Below are 27983 nucleotides of genomic sequence, written 5' to 3' on the forward strand. Positions count from 1 at the left end.
CTCCCCCCACCCGCCCCTTCCTGGCGCCCTCTGGGGAAAACACCCCCCCATATCCCTCTCTTCCCCCCCCAGTTCCTTCCCCCTGTCCCCACGTTTCTCTTTCTCCCTCCATGTTCTTCCCTCCTCTCCTGGCTCTGTCCCTATCCCCCCTTGCCCCCATCTCCTTTGTGTCATTTCTCTTCTGTCCCCCCTTTTCTCCTGCCACCCTCTGTCCCCCCCCTTTTCTCCTCCTCCACCCGCTCCCACTTCTGCACCTTCCCCTTCGGTCTGTTCTCTGTACTCCAGCTCTCCCCCCCTCCCCCCCCCTCACGGCCTAGGGGTCAGAGCGGGGGGCTGAGAGCCAGGACTCCTGGGTTCTCTCTCCGGCTCTGGGAGGGAAATGGGGGCTGGTGGGTTAGAGCTGGGGGCTGGGAGCCAGGACTCCTGGGTTCTTTCCAGCTCTGTGAACTTGGACATTTCCCTGCACATCCGTGCCTCAGTTTCCCCATGAGTGCAGTGGGGTAAATAGACCCCCCCCCGTTTGAAATGCATTGAGATCGACCCCTGTATAACAGAGGGGTGGGGTTTCTCCCTCCCCTTTTCATTCCTCCTCTTTCTACCTTCTGCCCCTCTGGGGTGTGCCGGGGTGTTGTGCAGATCACACCTATGGTGTGTGGGGAGAGGCCCCCAGATCTCAGCCGGTTCCCTGCCCTGGCCGCCCTCGGGGCGAGGTTTGTAACGGAGCGGTGCTTGGGAAGGGAGCCGCCCCGGATGCCTGGGTCCAGGTTTCTCCCCGCCTGGCGAGGCCTGGCAGGCTGCGGGGGTGGGAAGAGAGGTGCAGCTGTTCCCTTCAGTCCAGTGCGTCCCAGCGCCACCCACCCTTCCCTCCAGAGAAGCTGGGGCTTGAGAGAGGCCAGGAGCCAGGACTCCTGGTTCTCTCCCTGGCTTGGAATGGGGAGTGGGGTCTGGTGGGTAGAGCGCTGAGGGCTGGGAGCCAGGACTCCTGGGTTCTCTCCCCGGCTCTGGGAGGGGAGTGGGGTCTAGTGCTTAGAGCGGGGGGGGGGGGCTGGGAGCCAGGACTCCTGGGTTCTCTCTGGGAGATGGGGCGAGGGTGACGCTCCCTGGGTAAACACCCCGGGTGGCTCTGGGAGGGAGTGGTTGGTGTCTGTTTGTGTTGTGGGTGCGGCAGGTCACTCTGGGACCAGGTGCGGGGGGGGGGGGATTTGGAGGGGGGTCTTGGCTGCTCCCCCTAACCAGCCCTTTCTCCCCACAGGGGTGGGGAAGAGTAGCCTTCTGCTGCGGTTTGCAGATAACACGTTCTCCGGTAAGTACCCCCCCCACCCACAGCCTGGCTGCCCCCCTTCACCCCCCCCAGGTCCCAGCCTCCTTCCCTCACTGCCCCCCAAACCCCTCTGCCTCCGATTCCTCTCCCTACGTCAGTCCCCAAATCCTCCCTCTGTCCCCCGTGGGCTCTGTGGTTCTTGGGGGTCCCTTCCCTCCGGGTGCTTGGGGGGTCCCCAGGGCTGGAGCGACTGCACTCCTGGCTCCAAGCCCCTCTACCTGGGACGGACCCCACTGGGGGGGCACTGTTGGGTCTGGGGGTGTCTCGGGGGGGGATCCTCGCAGAGCCCTGTGACTCCCTCGGCTGGATGCATCACTCCCTTTTCTCCTTCCTCCCTTTTCTCCTTCCCCTTCCTGGTTCCTCTCTCTTCCCCTCCGTTCCCGGCCCCCCCTCATCCCGCCCCTCGCCCCCCCGGCAGGCAGCTACATCACCACCATCGGCGTGGATTTCAAAATCCGGACCGTGGTGATCAACGGCGAGCGGGTCAAGCTGCAGATCTGGGACACGGCCGGACAGGAGCGATTCCGCACCATCACCTCCACGTGAGCCAGACGCCTGGGTCCCATCCGGGGGGAGCCAGGACTCCTGGGTTCTCTCTCGGCTCTGGGAGGGGAATGGGGCTAGTGGGTTAGAGCTGGGAGGGCTGGGAGCCAGGACTCCTGGGTTCTCTCTCGGCTCTGGGAGGGGAATGGGGGCTAGTGGGTTAGAGCAGGGAGGGCTGGGAGCCAGGACTCCTGGGTTCTCTCCCCAGCTCTGGGAGGGGGGTGGGGGCTTGTTGATTTCTCGGACGCCTGGGTCCCATGGCTTGTCTCTCCCCCTCCCCCCCGGGCAGGTATTACCGCAACACCCACGGAGTCATCATCGTCTACGATGTGACGAACCCCGAATCCTTCGTCAACGTCAAGCGCTGGCTGCACGAGATTGGGCAGAACTGTGACAGCGTCTGCAAAGTCCTGGGTGAGTCTGGGGTCCCCCCGCAACCCCCCAGCACTGCCCTCCCCTAAGGGATCTGTCCCTTGCCCCCCATCCCCCTACCCCTGGGACTCTGTCCCTTGCCCCCATCCCCCTACCCCTGGGGACCCCCGAGTCTGACCCTCCCCCCCTTCCCCGCAGTGGGGAACAAATGTGAGGACCCATCCGGAAGCAGGTGGAGACGGCCGACGCCCGGCGCTTCAGCGAGCAGATGGGGGTGCGGCTCTTCGAGACCAGCGCCAAGGAGAACCTCAACGTTGAGGAGGTACCGGCACTGCTGTGGGGAAGCTCGCAGCATGGGCGGGGATGGAGAATCCAGCCTGGGGGCACTGCTGAGGGGAAGCTCACGGCACGGTGTAGTCTCGGGATGCGGGGGAGGGGCAGGAACAGTCCATGGCTGGGACACTGTTGCCAGGAAGCTCCCAGCACCATGCCGGGAAAGGGGGGGGGAGGGGGGACTGCCGGGAAGTTGGCCTTGCCTGGCACAGCTGTGAGGAAGTTACAGCCCTGTAGGGGGTGGGGAGGGAAGCTGGCAGGGCACTGCTGTAGGGAAGCTCGCAGCAGTGGGTGGGTGGGTGGGTGGGTGGGTGGCGGGGGAGTTGCCAGGAAGCTCCCAGCACCATGGGACCAGGGGAGGAGGAGAGGCTGCAGGGAAGCTCGCGGCGCCGGGATGGGGCCGGGGGCCCCGCTGCGGGGAAGCTCGCGGCGCCGGGTGCCAGGCTGGGGCCAGGGGCACCGCTGCGGGGAAGCTCGTGGCACCGGGGATCGGGCCGGGGCACCGCTGCGGGAAGCTCACCACCCTCTCGCCCGCCCCCCAGATGTTCAACGCGGTGACGGCCATGGTACTCCGCATGAAGCAGGAGAACCTGGCGCGGCTGCAGCACCCCGAGGTGGTGAAGATCAACAGGCCCAAGAAGAAGCCCCCCGTCAAGAAATGCTGCTGAGGGGCCGGGGGCCCCCTGAAAGCTAGGGAGCTGAGCCCCTGCCCCCACCCCCTGGGGCAGGATGGACTGTGTGTATATGGGGGGGGTATCTGCCCCCCCCTGTCTGGGGGCTCCTGGCTGTTGGGGGACGAGGGGCTGGAGTGGGGGAGAGCTGGAACTTGGGGGGCTGGCGGGGGGGGGTTTGGTGGAAGGAACAGAGAGAAGGGGAAATGGAGGAGACTGTTCTGCCCCTGGGGGGGCCTGGCCCCCCAGTTTTTCCCCCTGCCCCCCAATCTGCTCCGGGCCCCCCATCCCTATCCCTCCACCCCACTGTGAAAGGGAAGATGCCACTTCCTACCCCCTGCACTTCGGGGTGCACATGCCCCCCGAACTCATCCCACAACTCTGGAGTGGGGGAACACGTGGGGGTTCCTGCTCCGCCCCTCCTGTGCCCCCATTTGTTTGGGGGTGTCTCCCTGCTCCAGCTCTCCATTCTCCCACAGGGGCCCTCAAATGTTTTCCAGTGGGGCCCCCCAAAAGTGCCCTTCTGCACTATGCAATCCAACCCTCCTGAGCACTGGAAAGGCAGCAGCTAGGAAATGGGGGTGAAGCCAGCCCCCTGAACCCTCTCCTTGCCCCCCACGCTCTGGGAACAGCCAGGGATATAGCCCCCCCATTGGGAACAAGATGGGGTTCCCCCCTCTGGGATCAAATCTGGGGTTTGCTGCCTGGCTCTGAGCTCCTGCCCCACTAGGAACGGGGTGGGGGGCTCAGCAGTGGGGGGCAGCCCCCGAACGGGGAGCAAAAGGAGGCAGTTCACAAGTGGGGTGCAGCCCCGGGCCCCCTCCTGGGGGGCATAAGGGGAGCTTGGAAGTGGGGTTCACCCTAGCACTGGAACTGGGGGCACGGCTGGGGGGTGGGGTTGGCCCCCCAATAACTGTGCAATAATCCGGCCACGCCCTGGGGGGGCTGAACTGACACTAACCCCGCCCCAGAGACGGTTTTTCTTCAATAAAAACAATTTAGGTATGAAAAGACGCCTGATTGCGCAGCCCAGACGCCTGGGTCTCTCCCTGGCTCGGGGGAGTGAGGTCTAGGGGGATGGGGCTGAGAGCCAGGACTCCTGGGTTCTGTTCTTTGCTGTGAGTGCCTCAGTTTCCCCTGCACTAGGCGGTTATGACTGTCGGGGGGGCCCCGGAACACCCTCCCCGTAACAGGAACCTGCTTAATTCAGATTCATTCTGTTTACACTTCGCCATTCTGCTTTGGGCCAGACCTGCTCTGGGGGGGAGACCGTGGCCAGTGAGGGATCTGCAGGGAAACGGAAACCGGATTCAGTTGGAGGGCCTGGGCCACTGTGTTGAGGAAGCTCACTGCGCCAGGGGATGGATAGCGGGGGGGAGAACTCGCTGGCAGGGGGGTCACTGAGGCAGGGCACAGCGCTGGGGGTGGGCCAGTGGGTGTGGAGTCTCTGGCTGGGGGCACCGCTATAGGGAAGCTCGCAGCAGCAGGGTGTGTCGTCACTGGCTGGGGGCACTGTTGGGGGAAGCTCGTGGTGTTGCTGGGAGGGGGACTATTCCTGGCGGGCGGGGGGAGTGTTGTAAACCACTTTCGAGCGCCTCCCCTGCTTTTGAACTTTCAGGCCGGGGAGAAACGCCGTCCCGCCCCGAGAACTGCCTGGGCCGGGAAATCTTCCAGGCTGAATGCAAACCAGGGGTGCCCAGTCCCTCCAGCAGGGAGAGAGGGGACCCCCCAAAGTTCCCCCTCCCTGTGTGGGGGGCAGCCCCATAAACACTGCAGACCTCCCCAGCCTCGGGTCTCTTTCCTTTATTGACCCCCGGCAGCAGGAGAGAGACAAACACTTCAGTACAGTTCGTTATGTGGCCACAGTGTCCCTGGGGGCGCTGCTGCGGGGAAGCTCGCAGCGGCAGGGAGGCCCCAGCTGGGGGCACTGCTGTGGGGAAGCCTGCAGCGCTGGGGACAGGGTCTGTCCAGGGTGAGTCGTACCCAGCATCTGTCCAGCGGGGACGGGGAACGGTCCTGCGTCACAGCTCCATCTCCTCCGCCCGTGCCCCCTGCCCCCGGCCCGGGGGGAGCAACAGGGGCGCAGCCAGGGGGCTGGGGGGCAGCATGAGGGTGCGGATGGAGTGGGGCACCCGGCTCCCCGGGGGGGTCCACAGCACCAGCTCTGCCGAGGGGCTCCTGGGGCAGGGGAAGGAGACAGAGGTGTTAGATAATGCGATCCTGTCCCCGCCCCCCTCCTGCCCCTCCGTGAGGCAATACTCACATGTACTGCAGGGGGCCCGGCCCCACCAGGCCGAGGGGGGTGCAGTCTGCCATGCTGAACTCCCCCTCCAGCACCACGCTGCCCCCCTCGGCCTCGGCCCCGCTGGCGTCCTCGCTCCCTCCAGCCAGGGGCAGCCTGGGGGGGGAACACACAGCGCTGAGATGCAGCCACCTCTGGGGCGAGTCCCCCGTTCCCCCCAGCCCGATGCTTCCCCGCCCCTGCTCCCCTTGGTACGCCCCGTGTACCTCTGCTCCGGCTGCCGGCAGCGGGCGTAATCCTCCACCCACTGTGCCCAGGCAGGGTCGGGGGCCAGGCCCCGGGTGGGGAAGCCATTGCCGCTGTAGGCGTGGTCGTTCTCCAAGCTCAGCGTGTTGAAGCGGGCCGCCATCTTCTCCTCCGACAGGAACTGCTTTGGGCCGGGCTGCCTGCGGCGGGCGGGGAGAGAAAGGGGAGCTCCCAGAATGCACTGCACTCGGTCGCGCCAACCTGGGGGGCTGCAGGGTGCCCACTTGCCCTGAGACGGGGCTTCCCAGCATGCATTGCGCACAGTCGTGCCAAGCCTTGGGCTCCTGAGTGCCCTCGTGACCAGTCCGGCCAAGCCGGAGAGCTCCCAGAAGCCATTGCAGCGCCTCACGCCAAGCCCGGGGTGTTACCTAGCAGCTGTGTTCTTGGGGAACCCGGGCGCGGTGCCCAGCCTGCCTGACTCCTGAGGGACCCCTGCCCCCAGCCTCTGCTGGAACCAAATCTGCATCAGAAGAAAGACTTACAAAAAGCAACGCTAAGGCCGTGGGAGACACCCCTAACCCTGGGATCCGGGGGACAGGATTAAAGAAACTCCCCTGGCCTCATCTGCATGGAAGAGGGGCCAAGGAGACAGCGCCGGTAGCACACCGAATGGAGACCAGGGAACCGCACTGAACTCTGGGAGCAGAAGGCAGGGACGCACTGCATGCTGGGGGATCTCTGCTTCAGATGTTAATGAACCCACACCTGCCCACACCCAGCTCAGGAGTGATCAGAGCAATTCTAGTCATGAATCCTTGACTGGGATCCCAACGAGTGACGCTCCCAAGTGCATTGTGAGCTCCCCGGAAGGAACATCAGCTCCCGCTGTCGTGAACAAAACAACTCGGGGATCTTCCCTTGAGCCACTAGTTACCCATAAACAAATCTCGTGTTCTCCCTCCAACCGTTCTTGTTTCTCTACAAAAACCCCTCTCCACCCTCCAGTCAGTGCTCTGATGCCTGGATCCAAACTCTGCCTCAGTTCCCCTGGGACTCCATCTTCTCCCCACTGATGGTGCTGGGGGCTCTGCCTGGCTCCAGCACTCCAGACCCTCCGCTACCGCTACCACCACCACCTCGGACCCCCGATCGAGTCAAGCTTCAGAGTGGTGAGAACCCAACGCGCGTTCTCTCTAGGTGTAGCCTTCTGACCCTGACTTGTGGGATTAGTTATAGCAGGGGTCCCCAATGCGGTGCCCACGGGCGCCGCGGTGCCCGCCGGGGCATCCATGTGCACCCGCCTACTGTCTGCCAGAAAAGCAGCCGCCGAGAAGCGGCAACCTCAAGAAGCGCTACCGCCAAAATGCCGCTGAATTACGGTAGCATTTCGGCGGCAACGTGTCCTGATGACGCCGCTTCACGGCAGCATTTCGGCGGCCACGGTCCTCGGCGGCTAGTCGTCCGGCGCCCGCCCCACGGAAAAGGTTGGGGACGACTGAGTTATAGTTTTCTAAACCTGACTTTTATCATCAAATTTAAGTATCGGGGGTAGCCGTGTTAGTCTGTACCCACAAATACAATGAGGAGTCCAGTGGCACCTTAAAGACTAACGGATTTCTTTGGGCATAAGCTTTTGTGGGTAAAAACCCCACTTCTTCGGATGCCTGGAGTGAGAATTCCAGATGAAGGCATTCTTATACTCCTCCTATTATAATAATGCCAGCATCTGTAATTCTCACTCCAGGCATCTGAAGAAGTGAGGTTTTTACCCACGAAAGCTCATGCCCAAAGAAATGGGTTAGTCTTTAACGTGCCCCTGGACTCCTCGTTGTTTTAATCAAATGTAAGTTCGATTTAATATGATCACTGTTTTGTTTGGCTCCCCCGTGGTTCTTACCTGGCAATAAATAACTTTCATGGTTAAGCTGGTTGCTTCTCTCTCTCTCTGTCTCCCTCTCCTGGGTGTTTTTTGGTTTCCTCATTGGCTCTGCAGCAACACTCCTCGTACCTCAGCTAAAGATCCCTGCAGCTCCCCAAAACCCTGGGGGGTTTGCTCATCCAGTGGGTTACGACCAGAACAGTTGTGATGTGAAAGTGGGGATAGAGACGTGCTGAACCTGGGGCATAGGAGGGTGGCAGCTTGGACGTGCTGCTCGACCCAGACGACTGAGCCCAGGGGCATATAAGGGGTCAGTTTGGGAGTGCTGGTTAATCCAGTCGGGGTGTGCGTGAGAGAGAGAGCTTCTGGGGCTGGAGGAACCCAGCCCTGGGGAACCTAGGTCCTGCAGGATAGCCCCATTGGGAGGGGACTTGCAGCAGGGAGAAGCAGCGCTCCATAGGAGAACACAAGTGACACACGCAGTACAGAGCCCGCCCCAGAAGGGTGACCCTAATAAATGAGCGTACCCCAAAGTAACGCAAAGCTGGTAACAGGTCTCCTGGGCTGCACTCCGCCTAGTCACATGAGGCCAGGAACCTCCCAGAATGCACTGCACTGAGTTACGCCAAGAAAAGGGACTCCCAGCATGCACTGCCCCCAGTTCTGCCAAGCCCCCGGCCTCTCAGCATGCACTGTCCCCACTCATGCCAACTGGGGGAGCTCTCAGGAAGTCCCACCCTCAGTCCTGCCAAACTAGGGATCCTCCAGCATGCACTGTGGCTAGGCTGTGGTGAGGAGCCAGGTGGGGTTTAACCAGGAAGGGGGATGAAGGCCAATATAAGGGGGGGACCCCCAGACCTCCCCCATTGATGTCACCCCCCCCATACTCACTGCTCCTCCTTCTCCAGGTGGCGTTTGAGGACCAGCGATGCTGTGTGGGGTGGCTGGTGGGTGCTGAAACAGGAGGAGAGAGTTAAAAGCAGGGGGTCCCAGCCCCCCGTCCCAGCTCTTTCAATCTCAGCAGCCCCCCGTATGCTCACCATGGCAGGGCCGCGCCCGTGAAGCTGACCAGCCCCTGATCCCGAGCAGCCCAGGGCATTCTGTGGGGCACCTCCTGCCTCCAGTCAGGGGTTGGGGCCGTGCAGCGGGGGGAGCCCAGCCATGGGCGGCGGCTCCAGCCCATGTCCCCCCCTAGGAAGGGCAGCGCCAGGGCTCGAGGTCACCGCCGCTCCCGGCTGCCAGGGTGGGGGACCCATCCGTGGGTCATCGTCTGGGGAAACAAGGGGAGAGAGAGTTACACGCGCAGCGACCCCGCCAATGGGGCTCAGCCGGCCCTGTGCAACTCCCAAGGCACACGGCCGCCAGATGGACCGAGCTGCTGGGCTCCCAGCATGCATTGCGCCGAGTCATGTCAAGCTGTGGGGCTCCCAGGATGCACTGGGGGTGGGGTTATGCCAAGCTGTGGGGCTCCCAGGATGCACTGGGGGTGGATCACACCAAGCTGAGGGGCTCCCAGGATGCACTGGGGTGGATCACACCAAGCTGAGGGGCTCCCAGGATGCACTGGGGTGGATCACACCAAGCTGAGGGGCTCCCAGGATGCACTGGGGTGGATCACGCCAAGCTGTGGGGCTCCCAGGATGCACTGGGGGGGTCACGCCAGGCCAAGGGGCTCCCAGGATGCACTGGGGTGGATCATGCCAAGCTGAGGGGCTCCCAGGATGGACTGGGGGGTCACGCCAGGCCAAGGGGCTCCCAGGATGCACTGGGGTGGATCACGCCAAGCTGAGGGATTCCCAGGATGCACTGGGTGAGTCACGCCAGGCCGAGGGCTCCCAGGATGCACTGGGGTGGGTCATGCCAGGCCGAGGGCTCCCAGGATGCACTGGGGGGTCATGCCAAGCTGAGGGATTCCCAGGATGCACTGGGGTGAGTCACGCCAGGCTCAGGGGCTCCCAGGATGCCCTGGGGGGTCATGCCAAGCGGAGAGATTCCCAGGATGCACTGGGGTGGGTCATGCCAAGCGGAGGGATTCCCAGGATGCACTGGGGTGGGTCATGCCAGGCCGAGGGCTCCCAGGATGCACTGGGTGAGTCACGCCAGGCCGAGGGCTCCCAGGATGCACTGGGTGAGTCACGCCAGGCCGAGGGCTCCCAGGATGCACTGGGGTGGGTCATGCCAAGCGGAGGGATTCCCAGGATGCACTGGGGTAGGTCATGCCAAGCGGAGGGATTCCCAGGATGCACTGGGTGAGTCACGCCAGGCCGAGGGCTCCCAGGATGCACTGGGGTGGGTCATGCCAAGCGGAGGGATTCCCAGGATGCACTGGGGTAGGTCATGCCAAGCGGAGGGATTCCCAGGATGCACTGGGTGAGTCACGCCAGGCCGAGGGCTCCCAGGATGCACTGGGGTGGGTCATGCCAAGCGGAGGGATTCCCAGGATGCACTGGGGTGGGTCACGCCAAGCGGAGGGATTCCCAGGATGCACTGGGGTAGGTCATGCCAAGCGGAGGGATTCCCAGGATGCACTGGGTGAGTCACGCCAGGCCGAGGGCTCCCAGGATGCACTGGGGTGGGTCACGCCAAGCGGAGGGATTCCCAGGATGCACTGGGGTGGGTCACGCCAAGCGGAGGGATTCCCAGGATGCACTGGGGTGGGTCATGCCAAGCGGAGGGATTCCCAGGATGCACTGGGGGGTCATGCCAAGCGGAGGGATTCCCAGGATGCACTGCACACAGCCACACCCCCATGAAAAGAGGGGACAGGCCCGGAAAAGGGGGCGTGGCTAAAAGCAGGGGGCGGGGCTGCAGTTCAGGAGGGCGCGCCACAGGCCCAAGCCGGGCCGCGTGCATGCGCAGAGCGACGCCAGGTGTGGCGGTTGGCGCCTGGGCGCCCGGCTTAGACCGTTCGGCTCGCGCCGGGGGCAGCGGTTGGGCGGAGTTCGACGCATGCGCCGTACGGACCTGGCGGAGATTTTTTTCGCACCGACCGGGGTCCTTTTTCTTGCTCCCCCCACCCGCACCTCAGCGTTCTCTGGATTCTCCGTCGCGGCCTTCCTGCAGGATGCGTGCGCAGCCTCCCCCGTCACGTGACGGGAGCGGGCCAATGGACTGCGGCGCCCCGGGGCCTGCTGGGAAATGTAGCCCTGGGCTGCCTGCTGGGACGAGACCATCCGGCGCGTGGGGACTCCACTTCCCATCGGGTCCCGCGCGCGCTCGCTGCCCGAGTCGCCTCGGGCGGGGCCGCGCAGCCTGCTGGGAGCTGTAGTGCTCGGCCGGGAGGCGCGGGTGGATGACGTCAGAGGGGCGCGACGCGGAGGCACGTTGTGTGAGGAGGTCGCATGGCACCTGGGGAGGTAACTGGAGCCGGGGCGCGGGCAGGGGACGGGGCTCCCAGCATGCACCGCGCAGGGACGTGGAGCAGCCTGGGGGCCCCCCGGGTTGGCGCGACCCGGCCCCGGTGCACGCTGGGAGCCCCCCCTGGGTTGGCGCGACCCGGCCCCGGTGCATGCTGGGAGCCCCCCGGGTTGGCGCGACTTGGCCCGGTGCATGCTGGGAGCACCCCCCCCCCCTGGGTTGGCGCGACCCAGCCCGGTGCATGCTGGGAGCCCCCCGGGTTGGCGCGACCCGGCCCGGTGCATGTTGGGAGCCCCCCCTGGGTTGGCGCGACCCGGCATCGGTGCATGCTGGGAGCCACCCGGGTTGGCGCGACCCGGCCCGGTGCATGCTGGGAACGCCCCCTGGGTTGGCGCGACTTGGCCCGGTGCATGCTGGGAACACCCCCCCCCCCCGGGTTGGCGCGACCCGGCCCGGTGCATGCTGGGAGCTCCCCGGGTGGGCGCGACTTGGCCCGGTGCATGCTGGGAGCCCCCTGGGTTGGCGCGACTTGGCCCGGTGCATGCTGGGAGCCCCCTGGGTTGGCGCGACTTGGCCCGGTGCATGCTGGGAGCCCCCTGGGTTGGCGCGACTTGGCCCGGTGCATGCTGGGAGCCCCCTGGGTTGGCGCGACTTGGCCCGGTGCATGCTGGGAACACCCCCCCCCCCCCGGGTTGGCGCGACCCGGCCCGGTGCATGCTGAGAGCCCCCCGGGTTGGCGCGACTTGGCCCGGTGCATGCTGGGAGCCCCCTGGGTTGGCGCGACTTGGCCCGGTGCATGCTGGGAGCCCCCCGGGTTGGCGCGACTTGGCCCGGTGCATGCTGGGAACGCCCCCTGGGTTGGCGCGACTTGGCCCGGCGCAGGCTGGGAGCCCCCCGGGTTGGCTCGACCCGGCCCGGTGCATGCTGGGAGCCCCCTGGGTTGGCGCGACCCGGCCCGGTGCATGTTGGGAGCGTGTATCCCAGTATTTAACCCCCTAACCCGTGCCCCCTCCCGCCCCCAGATGGACGCCCAGCGTGCGCTGGAGCTGCTGCACATGACCGTCTTCTCCCAGAGCGTCTCGCCCTGTGGCAAGTACCTGGCAGCGGGGAACAACTATGGGGAGATCGCCATCTTTAGGTAACCCCCGCCCTGCCCCACATCGCCCCCTGCCTCCCCGGGGCTGCTCCCACCCGCTCACCCTCCTCTGCTCCCCCACAGCCTCTCGGCGGCACTGAGCTCCGAAGCCAAGGAGGAGAGCAAGAAGCCAGTGGTGTCCTTCACAGGTAGGTGCCTTTCGGGGGCGGGGGAGTGAGGAGTGACAGGGGATTCCCAGCATGCATTGGGGCCACTCGCACCAACCTGGGAAGAGCCTGGGGTGCTTCGTGCCCTGTCTTGCGAAGCCAGAGGGGTCCCAAGATGCATTGCACCAAGCTGGGGAGCTCCCAGCATGCATTGTGCATGGTCACGCCAAGCTGGGTAGCTCCCAGAATGCACTGCACCCAGTCATGCCAGGGAGCTCCCATCATGCCTGAATCCAGCTGCCCTGCCCCTCCCCCAGCGCTGACGCCGTCTCGCTCCCCTTCGCAGCCCACGATGGGCCGGTCTACGCCATGGTCTCCACCGATCGGCAGCTGCTGAGCTCTGGCAACGGCGAGGTCAGGGCCTGGAACTGGAGCGACATCGTCAAGAAGGTGAGACGTGCCGCTCCCCTCCCCCACAGGTCCCGGACTCCTGGGTCCCCCCCTAATGCCGCCTCCCCCGCCCCGGGCTCCTGGGCCCCCCCCAACGCCGCCTCCCCCGCCCCGGGCTCCTGGGTCCCCCCCCTAACGCCGCCTCCCCCGCCCCGGGCTCCTGGGTTCCCCCTAATGCCGCCTCCCCCGCCCCGGGCTCCTGGGTTCTTCCTAACGCTGCGTCTCTCCGTGTCAGGGATGCAAGGAAGCCTGGAGCCGCAGACCCCCGTACAGGTGAGCCCCCCCGTCCCCTGCCCCCACCCCCTTGGCTCTCACACTCCCTCTGTCTCTCCTGTGCCAGGAGCAGCCTGGAGGTGCCCGAGATCAATAGCCTGCAGCTGAACCCCAAGGTGAGCCACCGTGCATTGTGGGAAGGGGGACTCCCCTCTGTCGCCCAGCCCCCCCTCACCTGCTGTCTCTTTGCCCTTCCCCCGCAGGATAACAGCCTCCTGCTGGCCGGGGGCGACTGCGCCGTGCACGCCATGGACCTGGAGTCTGGCGCCTTCACCGTGAGTGGGGGGGGTACGGGAGCCGGGGGGGGCACGGGAGCCTATGGGCGCAGGGACGTGGGCACAGGGACGGACCCCGGGGGGAGCCCCCCCTCCGTCACTGCTGGGGAAATGGGCAGGAACGCACTGAAACGGGAGGGTAGGGTCTGTCTGTCCCCGTCCAGCCCCATCTGTCTGTCCCCGTCTGTCTGTCCCCGTCCTCCCATCTGTCTGTCCCCGTCCATCCCCGTCTGTCTGTCCCCATCTGTGTGTGCCCGTCCACCCCCGTCTGTCTGTTCCTGTCTGTCTGTCTCCATCCTCCCATCTGTCTATCCCCGTCCATCCCCGTCTGTCTGTCCCCGTCTGTGTGCGCCCATCTTCCCGTCTGTCTGTCCCCATCTACCTCTGTCTGTCTGTCCATCCATCCCTGTCCACCCCATTCTGTCAGTCCATCCCCCATATGTCTGTCTGTCCCCGTCTGTCTGTCCCCATCCACCCCGTCTGTCTGTTCCCGTCCACCTCCGTCTGTCCACCCCCCTCCGCCCACTCTCTCTCCCTGTCTTCCCAGCACGAGTTCCGGGGGCACAGTGACTACGTGCACTGCCTGGCGCTGCGGGACCAGTCCCAGGAGTGTCTGTCGGGCAGCGAGGACGGCACTGTGCGCATGTGGGGTGAGGAGCCGGGGGGACCCTCCCATTGCCGCCGTCGTGACACCCCCGCTCCAGCCTGAGCTCTAGGGCGGGCCCAGGGGCTGGGGGAGGGGGTGGCTTGGAGCCTGGGGGCCTCTCCATGTCCTCCGGGATTGGGGGGAGGGGTATCCATGTGATAATGGCCCATCCCGCCGCTGTCTCTCTGCTGGGGGCCCCGACCCCCCTCACACCAAGCTCTCTGTGTCGCAGATCTACGCACCGGGGCGCAGGTCCAGCTCATCGAAGTGCACAAATACGAGGTAACAACAGCTCCCCCCTGCCCCCCGTTCTAAGCACCAGAGCCCGCTCCCCTTCCAGAGCCGGGAGAGAACCCAGGAGTCCTGGCTCCCAGCCCTCCCTGCTCTAACCCACCAGACCCACTCCCCTCCCAGAGCCGGGAGAGAACCCAGGAGTCCTGGCTCCCAGCCCCCCCGCTCTAACCCACCAGCTTCCACTCCCCTCCCAGAGCCGGGGAGAGAACCCAGGAGTCCTGGCTCCCAGCCCCCCCTGCCCTAACCCACCAGCCTCCACTCCCCTCCCAGAGCCGGGGAGAGAACCCAGGAGTCCTGGCTCCCAGCCCCCCCTGCCCTAACCCACCAGCCTCCACTCCCCTCCCAGAGCCGGGCAGGGAACCCAGGAGTCCTGGCTCCCAGCCCCTCTCCCGCCCCGCTCTAACCCACCAGCCCCCACTCCCCTCCCAGACCCGGGGAGAGAACCCAGGAGTCCTGGCTCCCAGCCCCCCCTGCTCTGACCCACCAGACCCCACTGCTCCCCCCATAACAGTCCCTCGTTCTCCTCCCCCAGGAATGTAGCCGGCCCCAGCACGGGAAGTGGATCCGGTGCCTGGCGACAGACTGTGACTGGATGGTGCGTGAGTTCCCAGCAGGGGGCTCTGGGGGCTCTGGTTTGGGGTGGTAAAGTCACCATCTCCTCAGGTGTGGGGCTAGGGATCTGCTGGGATGCACGGCGCCCAGTCGTGCGAGGCCGGGGGGCTCCGGGGACGCACGGCGCCCAGTCGTGCGAGGCTGGGGGGCTCCGGGGACGCACGGCGCCCAGTCGTGCGAGGCCGGGGGGCTCCGGGGACGCACGGCGCCCAGTCGTGTGAGGCCGGGGGGCTCTGGGGACTCACGGCGCCCAGTCGTGCGAGGCCGGGGGGCTCTGGGGACGCACGGCGCCCAGTCGTGCCTGGCGGGGGGACTCCCAGGATGCACTGGGCCTGGTAGCAGTTTCCCCCTGGCTGCGAGGGGTTGGCCTGAGAAGCAGAGGTTCATGGGATGCAGGGGGAGCGGGGCTGTGGGGGGGTCTCTGTGGCGTCTGACCCTGTCTCTCCCCCAGGTGTGTGGGGGGGGCCCGGCGCTCTCCCTCTGGCACTTGCGCTCCGTGACCCCCACCACGGTCTTCCCCCTGCCCCACTGCCAGCAGCACGTCATGTTCTACCAAGACCTGGTGAGTGCCCTGTGCCCCTCGGCCTGCCCCGCCCCGGGCTCCTCCTCCTCCTCCCCTCCGGCTCGCCCCCCGGCCGGCCTGGCCCCTTCCCGGCACACGCTGGGTGGGCGTCGGGTCCTTCCCCGGTGGGCAGGCGTGGGGCCACTTCGGGAGGGGTGTTCATTCATTGCTTTGTTTGTTTTCTTCCCTCATTTCGTTTGTTCTTCCCATTGCCCTGTGGGTTCGTTTACGCTTTTCGTTCATTCGTTCTTTTTACTGATTCATTCACACGTTTTCTTCTTTCTGTTCCCCGATTCATTCATTTGTTCGTTCGTTTTATTCATTCTTTCTAGCCTTCATTCATCCTTCCGTTCTATTCCTCCATTTGTTCCGTCTCCTGTTCATTCGTTCTTTTGTCATTCTTTGCTTCTTTTATCATTCATTCAACATTGGGGTTCTTTGTTCGTCTGTCCTTTTCCCGTTCGTTTGTCTTCATTTTTCTTTTCGTTCTTTCTTTCTCGTGCCCTCTTCCTTCCTTCCTCCCTCTGGGGCACCTGGCATTGGCCACCGTCAGCAGACAAGACACTGGGCTAGATGGACCTTTGGTCTGACCCCATCTGGCCGTTCTTATCTCCCTGCTGTCCATTTCCCTATTTGTTCATTCTTTCCTTCTCTTGCCCTCTTCATTCATTCACACCTTCGTTCGGTTTTTCTTCCTGTCATTCTCTTCCTCTGTGTTTTCATTTCACTTTTTTCCCATTCGTTCTGTTCTCCTGTTGGTTTGTTCATTTGTTCTTTTTTCATTGTTTTCTTTTTATTACTCTCTTTCTTTGTCCCTTCTTTCGTTTTACATTCGTTCTTTGTCTTGCCCTCTTCATTCGTTCTATTCCCCGGCTTGTTCATTTGTTCGCTTTTTAATCTAGCCCTTGGTTCCGTCTTTTTTTGGTCTATCCTCCAGTTCATTTTTTCACTCGTTCTTTTTTCATTCCGTCTCTCGTTTCTTCATTTAATTTCTGATGTTCTTTTCTTCTGTTCCTGTGTTCGGCTCTTAATTCATTTGCCTTTTTGTTCGTTTACTGCAGCTTCTTTTTTCTTGTTTGTCCCATTCCCCCTTTCATTTGTTTGTTCTTCTTATTGCTCTCTTCATTCAGTCCAGTCCCCTCTTTTCTTTTTTCTCCTTCTATTCCCGTCCCCCCGCTCATTCCAAGCCCCGCACGTTCATTCATTCTTTCCCTCCGTTATCTCCCGAGGTCTCTCACTAACCCCCCCGCCCCGTCTCTGCCCCCCCAGATCCTCTCGGCAGGGCACAGCCCGGCCATCAACCACCTGCAGATCAGTGGGGAAATCAGGGCTCAGATCCCCTGCACGCCCCGCTCCGTCCACTCGCTCTGCGTCAACGAGCGCTCCCCTGAGCACAAGGTAGGGGGCGCCCCGCTCACGCTGGGGGCTGGGAGTGGAGTGGGGGAGGAGCTGGGAGTGAGGTGGGAGGGCTGAGAGAGGGGGTGGGGCTGGGGTTGGAGTGAGGGGAAGGTACTTAATTGGGGGGGCTTGGAGTGGAGTCAGACATCTAGTTGGGGGGTGGGGGAGGGCAGGGGGCTTTGAGGCAGGGACTCTGATGTAGCTAATCCAGCCCCAAAGGGGACCCCAGGATCCTGGCCCCACTAACCCCCCCCCCCCATTGGTCTGACCCCCCAGGTGCTGACGGCCTCCGGGAGCAGCCACAAAGTCGACGTCTTCACCAACTTCAGCTACCGGGCGTTTTCCCTCTGCTTCGCGTAGTGCCCCCCAGTGTTCCCCGATCCCCGTTCAAGTCCCCCTGAGTCCCCCAAGTCTCCTCTCCCTGCTCCCTTTGGGTTTTTTCTCTTCTGTTTTTTTTAATAAAATTGGGGTGACACTGGTCCCCCCTGCCCCATCTCTGTGCCCCGGGGGTTCCTGCGGCTCAGGGGTTTGGCCAGGAGATCTGGAGCTGGGGGGGAGGGTGCACGGAGCAGTCACCCCACAGATCTGGGGGTGCATTAAGGCGGTGTTGGACTTGGAGGACAGGGAGTGCGTTTAGCCAACCTGTGTTACCCAGAGCCGTGTGGAGAGCCCCAGCCGGGCCCCTTGGCACGGGCCATACAGCCGGTTCCGCCTCCGGCCTCGCTCCGGCCTTCCTGACTGCGCCCAGCTCTGGTGTGCGGCCTGCTGCTGTTTTGGTCACAGCTCGCGTTACAGCTACTCTGCCTCAGCCCAGGCCGCTGGGCTGGGGGCTCTCTCTGCCCAGTAGCCGGCCCTGGGGCGACTGCGGCTGGGGGACCTGGCTCCGCGCTCGCAGCCCGGGCTGCTGGGGAGCCTGGTGTGGGCGGCTCAGCGGGGACCCCGCGGACGGGAATGGGGGCGACAGCGGCGATCGCAGAGGGCACCAGCCTAGATCAGAGAAGGAGCCCTGGGGGTCCCGGTCCTAGGGCTACGTGCAGCAGGAGACACTGGAGCTGAGAGTCTGAACGTGGGAGGTTCTGTAATGGGTGTGACAGCGGGGAACTGCCCCAGGGAGGGGAGGGGAGCTAGGCAGCAAATCCTCCATCTAAGAGGCAGCCCCCCCCTTGCTCCAGCAGCCCCCACTCTGCTCCCAGAGCCAGGGAGAGAACCCAGGAGTCCTGGCTCCCAGTCCCCCCGGCTCTAACCCACCAGCCCCCACTCGCCTCCCAGAGCCAGGGAGAGAACCCAGGAGTCCTGGCTCCCAGCGCCCCCCCCCCCCCCGCTCTAACCACTAGACCCCACTCCCCTCCCGAGCCGGGGAGAGAACCCAGGAGTCCTGGCTCACAGACCCCCCCTGCTCTAACCCACTACCCCTCACTCCCAGAACTGGGGAGAGAACCCAGGAGTCCTGGCTCACAGACCCCCTCGCCCTAACCCACCAGTCCCCACTCCCCTCCCAGAGCTGGGGAGAGAACCCAGGAGTCCTGGCTCCCAGTCCCCCCTGCTCTAACCCACCAGCCCCCACTGCCCTCCCAGAGCTGGGGAGAGAACCCAGGAGTCCTGGCTCCCAGCGCGCCCCCCCACCCCCCGCTCTAACCACCAGACCCCACTCCCCTCCCAGAGCCGGGGAGAGAACCCAGGAGTCCTGGCTCACAGACCCACTCGCCCTAACCCACCAGCCCCCACTCCCAGAACTGGGGAGAGAACCCAGGAGTCCTGGCTCACAGACCCCCTCGCCCTAACCCACCAGCCCCCACTCCCAGAGCCGGGGAGAGAACCCAGGAGTCCTGGTTCCCAGCCCCCCCTGCTCTCACCAGCTGGGGGTCTGGCCCCATTAGCTCAATCTCACAAGTAACCCAAAGTTCGGAGGCCGTTTGCTCCTTTGTGCCCCATTGGGAAAGAAAATGGGGCTGAGACACTTCTCCCGGATCCAGGCCTGGGCCCGTCCGTGCTGGTCCCTTGCCCGTCCCCATGGGACCTTTTCCACGGCAGCGTGTCCCGTGTCCACAGGGACGACCCGGGCCCGGCCCCAGGCGCCAGGATTCACACGACTGGGATCACTCCCCCGGGCCAGCGCTGGACCTGGGATCTCTTTCTGGCGCTTCCGCCCGCCTGCTGGGTGACCTAGGGCGAGTCGCTTCATGGCAGCATGCCTCGGTTTCCCTGTTTGGCCAGGGGGGCTAATGACACTGACTCCTGCTGTAACGGGCTGTGGGGCTGGGAAGGGCGGTGGCAGAGCCAGGGCTGGGTCCTGCCCGGGCTGCAGCGCTGCGTTCCCATGAGCTGAGCTCTTATATTTAACGTTTACATTGTGGTGGGCACCTAGGGATCAACCAGGCAAAGGGGGCTTGATTTGCATGAATCCATTTTTGGGGGGGAAGGATCAGAACGGAGGTTTCCCGGCTACTTGCTGCCTGGTTCCCAGTTTTTGCCGGTCGGGAACAAGTTACCGAGTGTGGGAAACAGGGAGGGGAAATGGCCCTTCCCCACCCCCCTTTCTCCGGCTGGCCGAGGCAGCGAGACGGTGTGAAAAGTGGGGTTTGGCCCCGTCTGGGTGAGAACGCTGGGAAACGGTTCACGGGTGTGACGTGGCTTCCCCTGACCTGCGCAGGGCTTGGTCCCGTGGCCAACAGAGGAACTGGTTTTTTTTAAAAAGGGAGAGAGAAAAATTAATTTTTTTTGAGGGTTTAAATAGCCCCACCCGATCCCCCCTCTGAGACCCCCTCACACCTCTGTGGGGGTTTCTGGGGGGCAATATTTCGGGGTCTCCGAGGAGGATTTTGCAGTAGGTCAAACCCCAAACCCCGTGGCCATAGAGCTGAAAGCCGGGAGTGCCGGCCGTGGGGGGTGCTTTCTCCAGCGCTTGTAGCGGTGACACAAACATCACAGCCCAGAGGGGTGAGGCCAGCGCCTCGGGGGTGGATGGGACTGAGCCAACTCCCGGCATCTGGCCCCAGGCAGCCTGGCAAACTCCACAGCCACGTTTTAGGGCTTTGGCTCTTGCGAGCTCAATGATTATGTCAATCTGCCGCGCCCCAGATTAACGAGGGAGCCTAATTATTCTCTTGGCTTGTGTGACGCGGGGCGCCTGGGGCAGCCCACACTGGGAATGCCAAGGTCAGGGCAGGCTGCAGAAGGGAGAGCAGCTCCTCCCAAGGCTGGTGGGTAAGACTGAAGTTAAACTCCCCCACCCGTTACACACGGTGCTCCCTGATCCCCCAGCCTGGTTATGGAGAAACTGAAAAAAGCAATTCCCCCCCCGCGCCTCTTACTGCATTCCAGTTCTCTGGTCCCAGCCCGCACCCAGCTCCAGTCCAGTGAGAAGTTATCTAAAAACTCTGCACATATATACAAAATGTTCTTCTGCCCCCAAAGGGCCAGCCACACGTCAATAGGAGTTTGGATTTTATGCAAAATACCACGCTGTCGGCCAGTCCTTTAGTGTCTAAAACTACAGGTTTAGTAGAAAAGAACAGAACAGGCAGAGTGATGTGAAACGGTAAAGCCCTCGGATACATACAGCGATTTCCAAGTCCATAGATCAGGTTGTTAGCAGTGCTGGTGAGGTTGCTGGCTTGAAAGTCCCTCTGGAGTCACCCACCGCTGGGATGGGTCAGTCAGTCCTTGCTCAGAGCTTCGTTTCTAGAGACGTGACTCCAGGGCGGAGAGGAGCAGGACTGAAGACAAACTGGAGATGATGCAGCTGCCTTTTATGTCCTTTGCCATGCGGCTCGTATGTCTTTGTCCCAAACACACAGCGCATGGGCATGGAGAAGCTCTTGAAGTCTCCTGTCCACAGGCCTGTCCCTCCATGGCTTCTCCAAGTGCCTTCATTGTCCAGCTGGTGGCCTTTAATAGGCCATCGGACAGAGGGGCTAGTGCTGCTGCCAATCTGTCCGGGGGTGTCACCCAGACACACAGCACACGTTTGGAAATACAGATCTACCCCACCTACCTGTAACTCGTGATACAAAGGTGATGTACACATATAAACAACATCATCATCCTTGGCAAATCATGACGTTTTCACTGATCCTGTATGTGGCCTCTCTGCTCAGAGTCATCGCAATGATACAATATTGGCATTAATAATACCACAAAGTGTCTCCCATATGCCATGCAGCGGCCCAGCTTGTTTAACGATTTCTTAGCGCCGTACAAGAGAACAGCACCGACGAGCCGGCGGAACTCACTGCTACAGGATGTCGCGGCAGCCGAGAGGGGTCAGAAAACCAGTGGAGGTTTATAGGGATAATGAGAACATCCCCACTTCTGTTAGGAGCAAAATGGCCTGAGGGCTCCCAATCTTCATGCTTCAGGGCTCTAAACCCACCTTTGCCTATTGGCGGTCAGGAAGAAATGTCCAATAAGGGTGGGTTGTTCTCTTACTGTCCTCGAGGGGGTTGCTGAAGCAGTTGGCGACGATAAGTGACCGAGCCGGAGAGACCCACCCCCGTCTCTGGGACAGAGTGGCAATTTCTGTCTTTCCTCGGCCCACAGACAAGGGAAGTCCTCAGGTGGGGCAGAGCGAAATATGCCGAGCGGTGGCCATCGGACGAGGCGCCCTGGGATGCCACAGAGCCGGCAGCTCAGAGGATTTTGAGGGGCTGCGTGTTGCCCCCCTTGTCGTGCCAGCAGGGGTCGAAGATGGGGTAGACAGGGTTGTTGCCGAAGGATGTGTGGAAAGTGTGGATGTGGGTCAGTGTGTTGGGGTGATCGGCGTTGTAGAAGGAGACCTCCCCGTCCGTGTAGTCCAGGTAGACCCCGATGATCTCAGGTTGGGGACAGATAGCCAGGGGCCATGGATTGGTGTCAAATATCCAGTAATTCTTCCTGGCCTTCTGCCGGTCGCAGCCAATCAGCCAGTAGCCCTCGGCACAGACCTTGCTAGGGGGCCACGGCCACCACTCCACTTTGATCAACCTTCCCTGCCTCTTGGCTCGGTCCGAGACCACCCCCAGGTTCCAGCGCCGCTTCAGGCCCACGAACACCTCCCAGTAGTGCTGCCCCGCGCTGAAGCTCTGCTTGGCCACCACGCAGTTCGCTGTGTCAAATCTCCTCGGGCTGGAGTCGACATACCTTCGTTGACTGACGCATGTCACCTCCTTCCCGTCCTTCGAGATCTCCAGGTTAGGGTGAGCCGTGTCCGGGTCCAGGGATAAAACTTCCTTCTCTAGAAAGTGAAAAGGGACTGAGGCTCAGGACGCCTGGGTTCTCTCTCTAGCTCTGGGAGGGGAGTGGGGGCTGGTGGGTTAGAGCAGGGGGGGCTGGGAGCCAGGACTCCTGGGTTCTAGGCACAGATCCCAAGGCCAGAAGGGACAATTGTGATCATCTCATCTGACCTCCTGGGTTATGTAGGCCAGAGACCTGCCCTAGATGAAAATTCTCAGAGCAGAGCTTTCAGAAAACTCTCCCGTCTTGATTTAAAAAGTTGTCCTTGACGGAGAATCCACCACGACCCTGGGTAAATCGTTCCAAGGTTAATTCTCCTCACGGTTAAAAATGTATGTCTTATTTCCTGCCTAAATCTGGCTAGCTTCAACTCCCAGCAATGGTTCGCGCCAGACCTTTCTCTGCTAGACTGACTGACTGTTATTAAGTTTCAGAGTAACAGCCGTGTTAGTCTGTATCCGCAAAAAGAAGAACAGGAGTACTTGTGGATCCGAAGACGTGGGCTGTAGTCCACGAAAGCTTATGCTCTAATAAATTTGTTAGTCTCTAAGGTGCCACAAGTACTCCTGTTCTTCTTTTTGACTGTTATTAAATGCTGGTTGTTCCCCAGGTAGGTAATTACAGACTGGGATCAAGGCACCCCGGAGCTTCTCTTTGTTAAGGTAAATAGACCGAGCTCCGGAGTCTCTCACTCTAAGGCAGGTTTCTAACCCTTGAATCATTCTCGGGGCTCTTCTCTGACCCCGCTCCAGTTTATCACCAGCCCCCTTGAATGGTGGGCACCAGACCTGGACACGGGACCACCCAGTGCCGAATCCAGGGAAATCCCACCTCTGCTCTGCGCCTGCTGGCGATTCCCCTGTCCAGCCACCCCGGGCTGGCCCCAGCGGTTCTGGCCCCAGCTCCCGTTTGGCTCTGGCAGGGTGCAGAAGGGGACATGCGGGGTTCAGAGAATATCAGCACTGTAGGGTCGGGAGAGGCGCTGTCTGTGTTTATCCCAATCCCAGCTGCTTTGAGCTGTGTTCTGATCACATCACGCCCCAGCCCCTGCCCTGACCCCCCCAAACCCAGAGCTGCCTCCTGCACCCCAAAACCCTCATCCCTGACCCCACCCCAGAGCCTGCACCCCACAACCCAGAGCCTTGACCCCTTCCCGCATCCCAACCTCCTGCCCCAGCCCAGAGCGCCTCCCACACCCTGAACACCTCATTCCCAGCCCCACCCCACAGCCCTCACCCCAACCCTCTGCCCCAGCCCTGACCCTCTCCTACACCCCAAGCCCCTCATCCTTGGCCCCACCCCAGAGCCTGCACCCCCAGCCCAGAGCCCTGACCCCCTCCTGCACCCCAACCCTCTGCCCCAGCCCTGAGCCCCTCCCACACCCTGAACCCCTCATCTCCAGCTCTGCTGGGTCACGGGCATCTTCAACTAGGTCTCCAGAAAAAAAGTTTGAACACCACTGGGCCAGGATACTGGTTGGACAGACCTCCAAGGGAAAGACAGGGTGCTGCAGGGAGTGGGATAGGGCTGTGGTAGGGGGTGCTGTGCTGTGGGGCTGAGGGCTCAGCAGGACCTCTCTCCCCTGGCAGCCAGGGCTGGCCCCGATGCCCCACTGCGGCGCTAGGGGGCTCTGTACTGACGGGAGCAACCTTTCTGCATAAGGCTAAGATTTTGTCCTGGGTATTTTTAGTAAATGTCGTGGGCAATAAACAATCAATCTCGGACGCCCGGGCCCGGCTGTCTGGGGCTGGTCACGGAGGTCACGTAAAATCACGGAATCCGCGACCGACCTGTAGCTTTATCTCTGCATCTCTGTGCCTCCAGAAATTAATATTTTCTTTTTTGCAACTCTTCCGCCCGCCCGCCCCCGTCCGTCCCCCCCGATCCGCTGTGGGGCCTGGAAGTCGCGACGCGTTTACACGGCATTTCAGAGGTGGCGGGGACGGGCCGCCGGCCTGGCTCACCGGGCGGGAGCTGCAAAGCTCCGGCTTACCAGGGAACTTGCTCCGGGCGAGATTTTTCAACATTCTGGTTTCAGGAGTCTCAGCGAGCGGCTGCCAGGACGGGGCGGAGGTGGGGGAAGATCTGGGGCTTTCCTGACGGATAAATCACAGACAGATTCGAAGGTGGGAAAAGGGAACTAAAGACGGTTAAGTGAGAAAGAGACTAGCCCTGCCCACTAGCCCTCACTCCCCTCCCAGAGCCGGTGAGAGAACCCAGGAGTCCTGGCTCCCAGCCCCGCCCTGCTCTGACCCACCAGCCCCCACTCCCCTCCCAGAGCCAGGGAGAGAACCCAGGAGTTCTGGCTCCCAGCCCCCCCTGCTCTGACCCACCAGACCCCCTACCCCTCCCAGAGCCGGGGCGAGAACCCAGGAGTGGAGACCCCAGCCCACCTCCGAGAGCTGGGCACAGCCTGGAGCCTGGAGCCCTGGTTGGAGGGTCCCAGGCCGGGCGTCGGGGAAGCTGGGCCCAGGCAGATTCACTTTCGTTTTCAGGCTGGGCGGGAGCCTCCTGCTCTGCTCTGGGCAGGAATTGGCAGCTTGCACCGAGCAGGCTCAGGGACTCGGGCGGAAGCCGCTGCCCTCCTCCTGCCCCAGCTGGAGTCAGCCTCTCCTGCCAGCCCTGGGCAGGGGCTAGTGGGGGGGTGACTGACACAGCCATGAAAAGGTCTAGAAACCCTGAGCTAGGAGGGACGATTGAAAACACTGGGTGTGTTTAGTCTGGAGGAGAGGAGGCCGAGAGGGGACATGAAAATAGTTTGCAAGTACGTAAAAGGTTGTTACAAGGAGGAAGGAGAACAATTGTTCTCGTTAACCTCTGAGGACAGGACAAGAAGCGAGGGGCTTAAACTGCAGCAAGGGAGGTCTAGGTTGGACATTAGGAAAAACTTCCTAACTGTCAGGGTGGTTAAACACTGGAATAAATTGCCCAGGGAGGTTGTGGAATCTCTGTAATTGGAGATGTTTAAGAGCAGGTGAGACAAACACGAGTCAGGGATGGTCTAGATGGTGCTTGGTCCTGTCATGAGTGCAGGGGACTGGACTAGATGACCTCTCGAGGTCCCTTCCAGTCCTATTATTCTGTGATCATCAATGTCTCTCTCTTCTCTGATCAGCAGAAGGGACACTGTTCCATGCTGCCAAAGGAAGAAAGGTTGTCATCGTGCACACCAAGGAACAAGCCCCACAACTCTTGGAAATGTACCATGACAGTCCCCGCGGTGGATGTCAAGGAGTTGTCAACATGAGAACGGTGCTTACCTCAAGGTACTATTGGCCTGGGATGACAAAAGACATCGTTGAATGGGTCTGTAATGTAATTAAACCAAACCCTGACCTGTGTCATTTAAAATTACCGAACCACCAAAACAGAAAATCAACCTTCTGCTGGTGACATTTGACTCAGATGATGGAAATGAACATGCGTCGGTCTGCACTGCTTTGGATTGTTATCGAGCAGAGCCCGTCATCAGCATGGACGCGTGTCCTCGGGAAGGCTGGTAGAAGCATGAAGGGACCTATGAATCTTTAGCGCATCTGGCACGTAAATATCTTGCGATGTTGGCTACAACAGTGCCATGCAAACGCCTGTTCTCACTTTCAGGTGACGTTGTAAATAAGATGTGGGCAGCATTATCTCCTGCAAATGTACCCAGCTTGTTTGTCTGAGCGATTGGCTGAACAAGAAGTAGGACGGAGTGGACTTGTAGGCGCTAAAGTTTTACATTGTTTTTTTTTTTTGTACATAATTCTACATTTGCAAGTTCAATTTTCACGATCAAGAGATTGCACCACAGTACTTGTATTAGGTGAATTGAAAAACTCAGTTCTTTTGTTCTTTACAGTGCAAATACTTAGAATCAAAAATAAAGTGAGCACTCTCCACTTTGTATCCTGTGTTGTAACTGAAATCAATATATTTGAAGATGTAGAAAACATCCAAAATATGTAAATAAATGGTATTTATTATTGTTTAACAGCACAATTAATTATGATTAACTTTTTTAATCGCGTTATTAATTGTGATTTTTTTTTAATTGCTTGACAGCTGTAGTTTTTACACTTCCAGGTAACATTAATGGAAACAAAAGGATTGTTACTAATCGACGCCGTGTGTGATGAGACGAGATATGAAAGAACCTCAGGAATTTGGAGGTGATTTTTTCGACACTTATTTGCATAGCTTACAGGCAGTGTTTGTGTCACACTATTTTCAATAAATAGAACAGCGAGGAGAATATCTTCCTGATAGCTACAAAGAAAAATGGAAACAGCCCCTACGTGTACTCATGGTGCAAAATACTGGACACTGTGAAGCTGTGCGATTTGAGCATGGTTAACTACTTCATTGAACGTGGGCCCAAAACACGAGCATTGAGCATGAGCGAGACGTTAGCAAGACGGGCAGAGCAAATCAAGTGATATAAAGCGTAAAGACTCTGTTATGATCATACAAACCCACATGTATATATAGGAGCATGAAGTCTTTGCAACCGTTCATTAACTAGAAAAAGAAAGGATTACTAAACGTCTAAAAGTGAAACCCACTTACACAATTGGCTACTGTACTCCCTACATATTTCAGATACCAAGAAACTGGAAAATCCACCATGGGACTGTGGAAAACAACAATTGTGGAACACAAGAGACAAATGGATAGGCACAACTGGGGGCTGCTCTCGTCAAGGTATTCAGTACCTTTGTTAATGATGTGTAATTGTGATGTGTGGTCTAATCAGAAGTGTTATTGGTTGCAGAAATGTATTTACAGCCTGAAGACATCAGTACTGTAGAAACCACACAAGGGGCTTTAACGACCTGTAGACGAAAACTTGCAATTCTTGTAATGAAAATCAGGTGATAACTTTATGACATATCCCGAGTGAGCCCATCGTATATGGGAAGAGAACAGGAAGAGTGGAATAATGTCATATCACAGTTATCTGAATACACCTAGAGTGGGGCATATCACAAGTTTGGTTCTCCAGTGGTGACTTTGTAGGAATAATTATCCCACCTCGCTCACAAGGGCCCTTGTGTGTGCACATGTGGTGGAAAGTCTCTCTCTGTGCAGTATCCCACTACTAACACCAGGGAGCACCTGGGTGCACAGGGATGTGTGTCTGCACCATATCTCACTTCTGTCACCAGGGGACATCTGTGTGTCTGGGCACCCTTGGCACTATCCCACTACTGCCACCAAAGTGTGCCACATGCCCTGGGGAGCAGGGTGGGGATAGTGTGTAGGGGTGTCAGTGTCCCCGCGTTTCCCCATTTGCTAAGTGACACTTTGCCGGGGTGTGTGTGTGTGGCTGGGGATTAACAGGGAGGGGGGAGTCGGTGGGTGATGACACAGGTAGGAGAGCATGCTGGGGAGGGAGAAGCATGGAGTGAAATCACCCAGAGTTGTATAATAAAAGCCAGTGGAAATGCAGGTGTCAGCACTGCCAGGCAGGGGAGGGGGAACAGATGGGGGGTGGGTGGGGTGGGAGCCAGAAGGGGGCAAATAGCACAGATGTGCCAGCTGTTGGGTGTGATTTCAGTGTGGGCTGAATTGTCCATCCCTCCCCCGCCCACCCACCCTCCATCCATCCCTCCCCCACACACCCCTCCCTCCCCCCATTCCTCACCACACACAAACCTGGTGCATGCAGAGCGCGGCGGACTCGCCCCATCCCGTTTGCAGCCTGTCGACATCGGTGTAAATGAATCTGGTACGACAGCCTGGCAAGAACAACCGGCTTTTCAAAGGAGCGCTGTCGGCAGGGGTTTTCTAGCACGTTCTAGGCCCGTGGCGAACGAGCCCACGTTCCACCACACACTGAAGGTGTGGAGCGGGCACACACGCAAGCCAGAGCCAACAACACTGCTGAGACAACGCAGACTGAACTGTAAAAACACTTCTGCGACCAGTGTAACTGGAGCCCGGCGTGCGGAGTGAGGGGGCGGGCTGGGCCTTCGGAAAGGAAACGGACGTGCTGTAATGAGCCACGGACGAACGGCGTTCGAGGGCGAAAGGAGAACCGAGGGTTGGTTTCTACTCCCAAAGGGCTGGAT

General features: G+C 60.9%; 3 protein-coding genes, 1 long non-coding RNA gene and 1 pseudogene across 8 annotated transcripts; 3 read left to right on the plus strand and 2 right to left on the minus strand.

The window, feature by feature from the left end:
• LOC101948864 (ras-related protein Rab-35-like) overlaps positions 1-4251 on the plus strand; it is a 5040-nt pseudogene extending 789 nt beyond the window's left edge.
• Positions 4252-5028: 777 nt separating this feature from the next.
• Positions 5029-10756, minus strand: HCFC1R1 (host cell factor C1 regulator 1). 2 transcript variants are annotated; one of them, XM_024114166.3, is made up of 6 exons: positions 10631-10756; positions 8648-8877; positions 8499-8561; positions 5749-5928; positions 5504-5638; positions 5029-5418 (listed from the first exon to the last, which is right to left on the minus strand). In XM_024114166.3, exons 2-6 carry the CDS (start codon positions 8788-8790, stop codon positions 5262-5264), a joined length of 678 nt encoding a protein of 225 aa, XP_023969934.2. In that variant the 5' UTR covers positions 8791-8877; positions 10631-10756; the 3' UTR covers positions 5029-5261. The 2 variants fall into 2 exon arrangements, with proteins under 2 accessions (XP_023969934.2, XP_023969933.2); XM_024114165.3 differs by having other exon boundaries at positions 10572-10712.
• THOC6 (THO complex subunit 6) lies at positions 10736-17209 on the plus strand. Of its 2 annotated transcripts, none has more exons than XM_005314370.4 (13): positions 10736-10963; positions 11987-12102; positions 12184-12248; positions 12553-12656; positions 12892-12929; positions 12997-13045; positions 13133-13204; positions 13752-13854; positions 14083-14132; positions 14677-14739; positions 15208-15318; positions 16588-16716; positions 16993-17209. In XM_005314370.4, the coding sequence occupies exons 1-13, from the start codon at positions 10949-10951 to the stop codon at positions 17074-17076; spliced, it is 999 nt and encodes a 332-aa protein (XP_005314427.2). In that variant the 5' UTR covers positions 10736-10948; the 3' UTR covers positions 17077-17209. The 2 variants fall into 2 exon arrangements, with proteins under 2 accessions (XP_005314427.2, XP_023969932.2); XM_024114164.3 differs by lacking the exon at positions 10736-10963 and adding an exon at positions 11030-11091.
• Positions 17210-20143: 2934 nt separating this feature from the next.
• LOC101947487 (tripartite motif-containing protein 72-like) lies at positions 20144-24021 on the minus strand. Its single transcript, XM_005314369.4, has 2 exons — positions 23921-24021; positions 20144-21928 (listed from the first exon to the last, which is right to left on the minus strand). The coding sequence occupies exons 1-2, from the start codon at positions 23952-23954 to the stop codon at positions 21345-21347; spliced, it is 618 nt and encodes a 205-aa protein (XP_005314426.2). The 5' UTR covers positions 23955-24021; the 3' UTR covers positions 20144-21344.
• Positions 23918-27976, plus strand: LOC122173303 (uncharacterized). 3 transcript variants are annotated; one of them, XR_010600334.1, is made up of 3 exons: positions 24565-24691; positions 25046-26081; positions 26512-27976. It is a non-coding gene; the product is annotated as an uncharacterized LOC122173303 (long non-coding RNA). The 3 variants fall into 3 exon arrangements; XR_010600335.1 differs by having other exon boundaries at positions 25046-25530; positions 25996-27976; XR_006173782.2 differs by lacking the exons at positions 24565-24691; positions 26512-27976 and adding an exon at positions 23918-24053 and having other exon boundaries at positions 25046-25811.
• Positions 27977-27983: the final 7 nt, after the last annotated feature.

Source organism: Chrysemys picta, chromosome 4 (genome assembly GCF_011386835.1).
Source record: "Chrysemys picta bellii isolate R12L10 chromosome 4, ASM1138683v2, whole genome shotgun sequence".
NCBI classification, from domain to species: domain Eukaryota; kingdom Metazoa; phylum Chordata; order Testudines; family Emydidae; genus Chrysemys; species Chrysemys picta.